The sequence below is a fragment of the Glandiceps talaboti genome, chromosome 1 (genome assembly GCF_964340395.1).
Source record: "Glandiceps talaboti chromosome 1, keGlaTala1.1, whole genome shotgun sequence".
In the NCBI taxonomy this organism is placed as follows: Eukaryota; Metazoa; Hemichordata; class Enteropneusta; family Spengelidae; genus Glandiceps; species Glandiceps talaboti.
Genome location: NC_135549.1, coordinates 3915946 through 3928537, shown reverse-complemented (window position 1 = coordinate 3928537; position 12592 = coordinate 3915946). Strand labels below are relative to the sequence as shown.

Genomic DNA, 12592 nt, shown 5'->3' with positions numbered 1-12592 from the left:
CACAGTATCAATTGTATTTTTGTTTTCATATCAATGATACTATTTATGATCACATCTATTAATGGATATACCAACTAAACATTTTTTTTTAAAATTCATATGTTGCATAACTGCTTTATATGTTACCTTTGTAATTTCAATACATGCTAAGTGACCACAACTGTGACAAATCGGCATTAAACAACTATCACAAGTACACAAGTACTAGCAGAGTTGATGTTAGGGCAACTTTTAATTATCTGGATACCATATTCAACAGGGTTAGCCAACATTTTGTACTTTAAAGGGAGCCTTAATGGTGAAATATGCATCATACTGTCGAGCCGGTACATTGAGTCAGATAGCCAAGTCTCTGGGCTAATACTGTCAAGCCGGTACATTGAGTCAGATAGCCAAGTCTCTGGGCTAATACTGTCAAGCAAGTATATCAAGTCAGATAGCCAAGTCTCTGGGCTATACTGTCAAGCCAGTATGTCAAGTCAGATAGCCAAGTCTCTGGGCTAATACTGTCAAGCAAGTATGTCAAGTCAGATAGCCAAGTCTCTGGGCTAATACTGTCAAGCAAGTATGTCAAGTCAGATAGCCAAGTCTCTGGGCTAATACTGTCAAGTCAGTATGTACCGTCAGATAGCCAAGTCTCTGGGCTATACTGTCAAGCCAGTATGTCAAGTCAGATAGCCAAGTCTCCGGGCTAATACTGTCAAGTCAGATAGCCAAGTCTCTGGGCTAATACTGTCAAGCCAGTATGTCAAGTCAGATAGCCAAGTCTCTGGGCTAATACTGTCAAGCCAGTATGTCAAGTCAGATAGCCAAGTCTCTGGGATATACTGTCAAGTCAAGATAGCCAAGACTCTGGGCTAATACTGTCAAGCAAGTATGTCAAGTCAGATAGCCAAGTCTCTGGGCTAATACTGTCAAGCAAGTATGTCAAGTCAGATAGCCAAGTCTCTGGGCTAATACTGTCAAGCAAGTATGTCAAGTCAGATAGCCAAGTCTCTGGGCTAATACTGTCAAGCCAGTATGTCAAGTCAGATAGCCAAGTCTCTGGGATATACTGTCAAGTCAGATAGCCAAGTCTCTGGGCTAATACTGTCAAGCAAGTATGTCAAGTCAGATAGCCAAGTCTCTGGGCTAATACTGTCAAGTCAGATAGCCAAGTCTCTGGGCTAATACTGTCAAGCCAGTATGTCAAGTCAGATAGCCAAGTCTCTGGGATATACTGTCAAGCCAGTATGTCACGTCAGATAGCCAAGTCTCTGGGCTATACTGTCAAGCCAGTATGTCAAGTCAGATAACCAAGTCTCTGGGCTAATACTGTCAAGCCAGTATGTCACGTCAGATAGCCAAGACTCTGGGCTAATACTGTCAAGCCAGTATGTCAAGTCAGATAGCCAAGTCTCTGGGCTAATACTGTGAAGTCAGTATGTCAAGTCAGATAGCCAAGACTCTGGGCTAATACTGTGAAGCCAGTATGTCAAGTCAGATAACCAAGTCTCTGGGCTAATACTGTGAAGTCAGTATATTAAGTCAGATAGCCAAGTCTCTGGGCTACACTGTCAAGTCAAGATAGCCAAGTCTCTGGGCTAATACTGGGCTATCCCCACCTACATAATTCATACTTACAACTGTCAAAAGACCAAACCCTTTATAATCACAATAACATGTCTGGAATGTGACAGTTGTGCATTTTACCAAATGACATACTTGATATATTTCGCTACTTCAACTGTCACAAATTCTATAACTTCTTCCTATTAAATTCCAAATGATTGAATTAATGAATACATGCACCACTACTTATCAATCTACTAGAATTTTAATTCATATTTTAATACACTGAACATTTTTGCAATATTCCTCAAGATTTTCCAGGTATTTCAATTTAACATCCCCTTTGTACTGTTCTTCATACAATTCTATACATATTCACTCATCATTCTCACAAGAATATTAATATAAATTGTAATCATTCAAGTCAACTAAATTATTCACATTTATCATAAAATAACTCATTAAAATGAAAAATTTTCTCTATCGTATTATCTGGATAATTTTTTTATGCATATGCTCTTGATCTAACATAAAAACAATTTTCTTGTCAAATCATTACTATTTTTTCCTTAAGAGTTCATTAAACACTGAGAAATGAGTCCAGAAAATGGTCATTTATCAAGTATGTCACTTGCCTATTACAGCAGTGGCTTACTTCATAAATAATTTATGATGCTACATATTTCAAAAAGCCATATGATATTACTTATAGTGTTGAAATCATATGCTTCAGATCATATTCCATCCATTTTCATATCCGCATTATAACAAGGCCGGGATACTGTATTATTTCACCTTTCTACAGCCAAGTTGTAGATCCTGATTCAGATAATTACTCTCACCCACAAAAGAATATTGATCATTTTAGAATTGGAATGAAAGCAAATGTACACATTCTATGAAGTAATTTGCCGGTATAAAGAAATATGATTTTGGTATATCTACATGTATACGTCTGTGAATCCAGGGTATGAGTTCACTAGAATATAACGATCAATATGAAATCTAGACAATAGGTGCAGATGGTCCTGCATCATCATGATTTTAATTTTAATTTCATACTGGAAAGCTCAATATTGTACAGCAGGAAGTCAATTTTTGAAATGGGCATACATCTACATTGTGTGCAGAAACTGTAATAAGTTTGATACATGTTCATTTCTGGAAAATTCATCGGTGTTACAGATTTTGAACATTTTTTTTATTCACCTGCAGGTTCATTTTACTACTTCCGTATGTTATAGGCATACATACAGTTACTGTTACATATATTGAACACAACAGAACTGTAAAAAAATATTGCCAAGTTCAGTTCAGTTTACATAACTGTAAATATAAATATGGACATACAAGTCATGTACATGACTAATAAACATAAATATAAATATGGACATACAAGTCATGTACATGATAAATAAATATAAATGTGGACATACAAGTCATGTACATGACTAATATAAATATGGACATACAAGTCATGTACATGACTAATAAATATAAATGTGGACAAATAGGTCATGTACATGACTAATATAAATATGGACAAATAGGTCATGTACATGACAAATATAAATATGGACATACAAGTCTTGTACAGAAAAATATAAATATGGACATACAAGTCTTGTACAGAAAAATATAAATATGGACATACAAGTCATGTACATGACAAATATAAATATGGACATACAAGTCATGTACATGATAAATAAATAAATATAAATATGGACATATAAGTCATGTACATGACAAATATAAATATGGACATACAAGTCATGTACATGACAAATATAAATATGGACATACAAGTCATGTACAGAAAAATCTATAACAAAGTTTGAACAATACATATGGTCACATTTTCTTTGTAATTATTTCATATTCAATTTGGTAATTCACTTGTACCATAAAAGTACAAATTGTTTAACTATAAATGTAGCAATATATAACACATTTAGCATATGTGAAATAGTGTCACTTTGTAAAGTCCACAGCACAGCAGGTACATACAGGTCTTGAACCAATTACGGCTGCTCACAAACAACAGCTGATTGAGATTACAACTACATGAATTACAATCACAGAAACAGTACCAAAACATTACATTGGATTACTTTATTTTAATTTGAAGTTTGTATTCCTTATTTTGCTGTTTTCATCACAAATTATATTGTTAGAAAATAAATCCCTAAGTTCATAAACAACAACTGAATGGGAGTGCTATGCATCTCTTGGAAATCAGGCTATGCATTTAATATGTTAGCTAAAAGAGTAATTTCATTGTACAGATAATGATACCTTACTTCTTGTTGACATTTTTTGTGGTGCTTCACACCTACATATACAGTCAGATATCGCAAGTAGAGACAGAACTGGACCATTGTTAAAAAGTTGATCTTGAAATTTTGGATTTTTACAGTAAAATCAATATAGGTAACTAGAATTGCAACATTGTTGAATACAATGACTTCTTTTTGAGTTATACAACTTGAAATTCATGACCATGTAATATTTTGCAAATTGAACTACCACGCTGACAAATATCATTATGCTGTGACAAACCTAGTGTACACTGCTATAAATATTATGAAAAAAAAGTACAAACCAAAAAATATTTTAACCATGTTGAAAAAAACAATTCGCAAAAAAGTGAAGAAAATATATTTCTGCTACTGCTTCTTGACATGTAATTGTATACTATCCATAATCTCTGCTCTCATTAAAAATTAAATTTTTTGAAATGAAACTCCAAATCAAATACACGACCTACTGAATAGATATGAGGAATGTCATAATATGACAGAACCCCATGACACATAGGTGCAAGTGTGGCGTACTCAGGGTATTTGCATGAGTTCTTGCAGTGTTCTCTGTGGCAGTGAATGTGCAACAGAAAACACTGCAAAACATGAGTGCAAATACCCCTGAGTACCCACACTGACACTCACAGGGCATGGAATGCTGTTATTATTATACAATATGTTTATCCGAAACAACAAATTTCCATAAAAACAACACTATATGACACTATGTGATCACACACTTTTGTGTAGAATGAATGATTGCATCCTCATTTGCATATTGTATGCATATATGTATGCAACAATGTTTTCGGTATTGCACTGCAGTGCAAATACCACTAGTATGCACGCACACCTTTGCAAGTACTCTCTGGTACATATGTAGTAATTACATCATGAAGTCTGACAGAACCTCAAGATATTGCTATTTGTTAATATCACCTTTCTCTGGAAGACCACTATTAAAGATAAGATTTATGACTGATAATAAGAGGTGGATCTTTGGGGTCAGTGAAGAATCAATCAGAAAACCTAACCTATGGCATAATGACTAATATGTATCACTCTCACTGTGATGTATTATCTGATGACTTATTAACTAGGATCAATTGATCGCTCACAGACTATGTCCCAAAGGTATTTGTTTTTCACAGACCTCATGGCCCTTGGGTCCTTTAATTAATGCATATATTCATCTTACTACAAGCATGTTCTCATTACCTACGTCATCATATAAATTGTAGCTATGACAGTCTGATAGTCTTTGTAAAACACAACATTACACCTGTAATACCCTACTGCTTGCTACATCTAATTTAAAAAAAAAATTATCTGAAGTTATTACACCAGGAAATACAACCATTACAGCAGTTTTCTAGAGAAACCTCTGATCAGAACGTCATTTTATGAGTGGTAGACAATTAAAACAGGCTTCAAAGGCACTGAAAAGTCTTCTCCTTATCACACTATAAAACTATAGACCGTGGGTGGAGGGTCTATGATCAAACTGACATACATTGATACAAAACAACACAAGGTGTTTCTGATGTGGATTATGAGAACGTACTAGATTTTTTCATAATCTTACATTTTTTCTAAAAACTTAACATGATCTACCTTCACCTCTTCCATCAAACCCTTGTACCTGATCATACTCCAACTTTGGACAGGTATTGCCCAATAACAGAAGGGTTCAGTGTTAGTTTACAATATGGCACCCTATGTATACAAGTAGATATACTTACAGATCCATCATAAATATTATTGTATCACATCAACATACCATTTGCATACCTGGGTGATTTATAGAGCAGCAATGTATTACAACACCGGTAATTCCTCTTTACAGAATTATAATTTACAATTTTTATTAAGTATTACATTCATGTTTACATTATATATGCATACAGTTACTAGTACTAGTACATTCCCATGACGAAAGTAATAGCTCATATCTTTTGACATCACTACCTGCATTTTTAACAGAATCTTCCATTTTTATACCATTTTTCTCCCTTTTAATTTTATTATACTTTTGCAAATATACTGGTAGCAGTAATTTGACTTGTAATAGATCCATAAAATCACAAATTATCAGTCAACTTCTCCAATATCCTCTCACATCAAGTACTGAATTTTGATGAAGAAAACAGTGTTGCCATTGAAGAGGTCATCCAGCAATCTTTATACAGTAAGACAACAATTTTAATGGTCATTAAAAGGACCAATTCCCCTTCATCTAGATGGTAGTTGATGGTACATGTAACTCTAAAATGTATCCTGCCCCTCTCCTAAAGAATGAAGATTTTATTAACTAGAGGTCTAAACAGTTGGATGACTATATTGTTACAAGTTTGACATGAGATTCCATTCCGACCAGAAGTGGTTTGATATTTTTATTTTTATTTTCATTTTATCCAGATGTCACTTAGAAGTTATTGCTGTGTCCTGGTCACCTTGTCACTGGAATGTCTCTGACTCCTAATAATAGTTTTACCCCTTGATACAAGACATTGAATAAATTACATGACCACACCTGTACTCTGAGATTGAATTGTACTCAACAAAGACTAGAGACAAAGTGTAAGCTCAATATACAAGTGCAATACAAACTATGCCTTGTAATGATATCAAAATCTGCTGATATTATATACACCAATAGTACTTCAAAATTATTTCAGAGGAAAACAAAAATCTTGAGATGATTTTGAAAGTAAATGATGCAATATTGTTGTATATCAAAATAAACTAGCACTTTGCTTCACAATGCAATGACCACAAATATGTTTTGTATGTACATCAATTACTATAGGTATAATTTACTAGAAAGATGACAGACCTGTTACTTCTCTGTCAAATGTAAAATTAAATTCACTTTAATCATCTCTATGTAACAACAAATAACAAATCACTAATGCTTGAACTACTTTTACTTTCTTGAGAAGTTTTTTTATGAAACAACACCACCATTTTATAGTTATACAAATGATAACCTTTCTATTGTTTTTATTTTTAGACTTACACTTAATGACTTATTAAATATCTGTCTCTAGATTAGTAGATTCATTGGTGCCTTCTCTATTGTTATTATATAGTCAAGTAATTTCTACTTAATAGAACAAATAAGAACAACTGTCATTACATACACTAATCCTACTGGTATATCTACACGATCTTCATGTATGTCTGTGAATCCAGGGTATGAGTTTCACTAGAATGTAACGATCAATACAAAATCCAGACAATAGGTGCAGATGGCAACATGATTCTATTTTTTAATTTTGTACTGGCAAGCTGTCTCCATACTTAATTAAAGGAAACCTGGAAATTTTCACTAAAGACTTAATTTTGCTTTTTGGAAAGCATAGATACAAAAATGATTAATATGCCTCTTTTGTAAACGTATGTTTTGTAAATAGTGTACAAGACTTGGTCATTCATAAACATTAGTCTTTGATAACTAGTTGAAGACAGCAAAATCATAGAATTTTCTTGTGGTGAAAATATGTCAGTTTACAGTATCTGTCTGCACACTATAGTATCAATAATGGATACTCAATTATTCTGAATAATATGACATTTTACTCATCACTGTCTTGGGAGAAAGAAACTATGACAAAGTATGATATTATTTAGAGCTAGATAAGATGTTGTGACCTGTGGTGGTACGAATGTCTCTCCTCTTGGGTATACTGTTTCTGATATTGCTGACCACCTGTTCAAATATGGTGAATGCAGCAGCTCTCTCTCTCTCTCTTAGTGTACATTTACAGTCAATATTACAACCTGTCATACTATGATATTAAAAAATATATATTGATGGTTGTCTTCACCAAAGTGTTCTTGGTATTTCATTACTTTTTTTCACACAATGTGAAATTGTTAATGTAACTAACTCTAGCAATGGATAATTACACAGAACAATACTGTGCTATCAGGATGATTACTTTACATACATGTATGTATGTAGTTCCTTTTAGACAGTTATCTGTCATTTTTTATAGACATGCATCTCTCATAACTCATAAGTTTTGACACAATACCAGACATTTGTTTCTCATTTTCATAACCATATTATCCATAGTTTAATATTTGTATTTGAAAAACTTAAATGTATCTACCCATCAACCACCCCCCTCCAACACACGTACACACACACACACACACACACACACACACACACACACACACACACACACACACACACACACACACACACACACACACTTCACATACATGTACAGTAAATTGTGTTTACATACAGCAATATATTTGGCTGCACCATTCTTCACCATATCATATTGATAAATAAAATACTCCATTATTATTAGCTATTATGATGGTCACCTAGACTGAAAGATTCTCATTGTGTATACTTCAGTAATCATTCATTATTACCCAATGATTACTGAAGTGCAAGCACAGATGTATCAGTCATCATGCTCTTTCAACTCTTTATACAGTAAAATCAAATATTGAAATACCTCTGATGTCAAACATCCATAACAGAGTCAAACATTGAATTGATCTCAGATCAATATTTTGCATCAGACAGACATGTTGTTTACCCTGGCACATTGTTTCTCTGCCATGACTAGCATTTCCTATACACACTGGAGAATCCAGTCTTTGCACTATATATGGCTTCATACTGCTGTACATTTTATGAGGTAAAAATACAATACATATACAAATGTGACAAACCCAGTCCTATTCCCATCATCTAACTCCTAATACTACTTTGATGTAATTTATTGTATGGTCAGACCACACGTACATGTACAGTACAGTACCCCTATTTTGACATAACCCAAGCAGAGTCAAGGGTTACACTGTTATCACCTTGCAAGGTTAAATTGAGTATGTACATGTCAAGCTGGCCACACCTACTGATATTTTACAACACAGGTTGTTGACATGCCCCCAGTCTACTCAGGTAAACTCTACACTGAACATAAAGAATGTAAAAACTACAGTCGACCCCTGTCCTACATTTAAAATTCAGTGATCATCATCAATATCTATATTACAAATGTAATATATCTAACTACCTAAATTAATGAAACAGTTCTATTTATGGGTCATTCTTCAACAAACCTTTGTAAAGTTCAAACATATAGATTTACATACTTCAAAACCACTCCTGTATATTATACATGTGTATACAGTGATGTGTAGCTGTCAACGTCCCTGACTAACTGGCTTGGTCAATGAACTGTTTTATTTTTTCAGAGAAGTTAATAGAAGATTTGTAATGTCATAATGAGTCTTCAATAATGGTTTCTGATAGCTGTCCTTACATACATCTTACAATTCAAAGTAAGGGAAGCCATTAGATGTGCTATTCTAAAAATCCAATTTCTGAAATTAAATCAAGTACCTATTCAAAGTGTTTTCTAGCGTCTCCTAAAAACTGTTGACTTCCGTTGAAGTCACTTTATCACTGAAGACAACTGGATTCTAGCTATCAATAGCTTGCATTGTACTAATTCATCTCAAGATTGCCTCTTGGACAAACTCTTAAATTATAATCTTTCCTCAAAGTTCTTCCACCTACTAATCCAACCATCCCACATGATACACTGAGATGTTGTTTTTTCACCTCAGATTATAATCATACATGTGATACTATATATTTTCTTTGCTTTATCAATTCCTGTCCTGTCCTGTTTAGTTTCTTTCCTTTCTTGTTTTTAACAACTATTAATTATTTTCTTTAATTTACAACTGTAAATATGAAAACAAATAACAGTTCCTTGATTTCATTTCATTACAGACGGTTTTTATTCATTTTTTGTGTTTCAATATTAAAGATACTCCTTACTTCAAAACTACAGGATCACACCACTCAGAAGTCATGCCACACTGCTAGCTTGATTGCAAGTGCATCTTCTTGTGATTTGGGGAGACTAAGGTGGGATAATACCATCAATATCATTTAAACACTAGTACTTACGTGTAGTTTTTTAAGTAACACAGCATCAGTTGCATTGGTTAAGGTGGGTTTCGCAGCCTTCCAGAACTGTTTTTGTGCAGAGTATCTGTTCATAGGACATATCTTGAAGAGACAATCTGTGGTAATAATTCAAACAGATAAAATTATTTCAAAAGCATAAATTTAACCCTTATAAATATATGAAATGCATACTAAGAAAAGTCACCCACTCTACTCTCCTAAGAAGAAAAGTATTATCTTATATCAAAGCTCAAACTGCTAACATGGAAGACTATCAAAGAAGATAACTAATTCATTATCATACGATGCATAATGTATGTATTTCATTACATATTCTGACATTAAATATTCAAATTGATTCAGAAATGTTCAAGGTTTTTGCATAACTATCAAATTACATAGTTCTACATAGATTCTGATAGAATAGAAGTACATATTTTTTAAAATTGAAGACAATAAACAATGTAGTAAAGACTGCTTTTATACAAAAATATACAAGCAGTTCAAAGGCTGTCTGATCAGTACTATGTGGAAACTTTTGATGTATACAGTAAAGTCTTTGAATGTATAGTTTTGTGTTTTTAGATCAAAAAGTGACATACACTGACACCTAAAACGATACTCTTTTCAAACAGCACCTAAAAAGATAATACAATACTGGATATTGAAGTAAACAAATGATAATGCTAGATGTATACAAGCAACGTGATTATCAAATAGGAATTTTTGTTCACGATGTGATCAATGACAGAGTTCCGCCATACTTCTCAAATTTCTTTTCCAAGATAGGTCATTGTTTCGACACCAGGCAACATAAGCGAAATGATTTAAGCATCCCAAAATACAAAAATAATTACGGTCAATTTAGCACAAAGTTCATTGGGGTCAAAATTTGGAACTCTATCCCTTCCCATATAAGAGACACTTGAAGTCGGAGTACGTTCAAAGCTAATTTCAAGAGCCATCTTCGTAGCCAGTATTATTTGATGTATACCATTTTGTTCTTTCTTTTAAGATTTGTAATTGTTTCCGAATTTAGTTAAATACTTCTCCGGATTTGTGTGATATGTATGTTTTTGTTTTGTTTTGTTTTGCTTTGTTGTTGTTTTTTTTTCTCTGAGGACAAAACTCGATTAGTTGTTTCGTCAACTATTTTTGCCCTCATTAAAATAAAGTATTATTATTATTATTATTATTATTATAAATCTCAAAAATATCATTGAGACTTATACTTTGAAGGTATGTATGAAATAATGTCACATGCATACCACCAACAACAAAAATATCTAAAATGTTGACACATACAGGCACCGTTAATGAAGTTTGACCCTTTGACCTCAATGTACATAGGAGGACCTTTATACAGATTTTTGCTGGTGCAACAATCATTGCATAGACTACAGACATGTACATAATTCTGCTGGTATGAGAACATTGTATTATGTGTATGTGCAAACTAAAACAACGCTGTCTGTCCTGAGAGGTCACTGAACAACAGAAGCTTTGTTGAAACACCATGACTGTACTGACTCTTAACCGAACATCACCACTAGCACAGTCTCTCAGTTTTTACTTAAATATTAAATGGGTTTAGTTAGCAATCAGAAAGTTCTACAAACTCATCTTTAATACTTTACTCACTTTTGCAGCTCAAAAGCAGTGTGTTCTCTAAGCTTCAGATCTGCCTAGTTAATAGATGTTTACTTTGAACTCATTAAGAAACTTATATTTAGTCTCCTTTTTAATAATGCTAACTAATTAATACTTTATTACCTTTTGAACATATAATGTTAACAATACGTGAATATTTTCATCACAGGTCATGGTAGCTTACTTTCTAGAGTTATAAACTATCTGATTTATATATATATATATATATATATATATAACTCAGTGAGTATCAATCTGCTAAGACAGTGCTCTATACCGCAGTGGCAGAGCGCAATAGTTTTTATATATATATATATAAAAAAACCCGACTTGATTTTCTTCTACCCTCAACATATACTCCGCTCTGCGTGCAGACGTATCGAGCACTGTACTATGGACAAATCTTACCACTGACTTCCTATATATATATATATATATATATATATATATATATATATATATCAGAGTGTCTGATGATCGCAATATGCGTGAAACTCCGAGTTACACCCAAGAAAGAGTTCCAGTACTACCAAAACTATTACGCTCTGCCACTGCGGTATAGAGCACTGTCTTAGCAGATTGATACTCACCGAGTTATATATATATATATATATATATATAGTATTATAGTATATATATGGTGGCTAATGTATTTGCAATTGTATGAAGTCAACAGTCAACAATAAATTTCAAGGATGTCTCTATTGTTGAATTTGGCAGGCTGTGTATGAGACAAGATTGCTTCACAAAGAGATACAAGAAACATTTACATAACTACAACAAAACCAAAACATTTTCTACAGATGCCAGGTGTAAAGAGGAACATGTCACACATTCTACATGTAACTGTTTGGATGTGTCAAGTGGTTCAGACGCTAGACGTAACGACCGTGTAGAAATAACACGGGCGTATATTTTTTTGACAAAAACACAAGTGGGATGCACATAGAAGGAGGTCGACTGACATGTAGTTCATAGTATGTTATTTTTAAGAAACGTGTTTTGACTCAATTTAAGAGACTATTTTTTAACCATACCTCGAAATTTCTTCGGCGGGTTGGATAAATCGCCTGCATCTGGTTGAACGACACACCGATCGTCGACAAGGCTGCAGAAAAAATAATCATTAAATAAT

The 12592-nt window shown here is 33.4% G+C and overlaps 1 protein-coding gene across 2 annotated transcripts in view; it reads right to left on the bottom strand.

The window, feature by feature from the left end:
* Window positions 1-12592, bottom strand: part of LOC144453392 (inositol 1,4,5-trisphosphate receptor-like) — a 145799-nt gene that overhangs the window by 132534 nt on the left and 673 nt on the right. For both annotated transcript variants that reach the window (XM_078144679.1, XM_078144686.1), the window contains exons 2-3: window positions 12495-12565; window positions 9808-9923 (exon numbers count right to left, since the gene is read on the bottom strand). In XM_078144679.1, the coding sequence (XP_078000805.1) occupies window positions 9808-9923; window positions 12495-12565 (187 nt within the window). The remainder of the gene's footprint in view (window positions 1-9807; window positions 9924-12494; window positions 12566-12592) is intronic.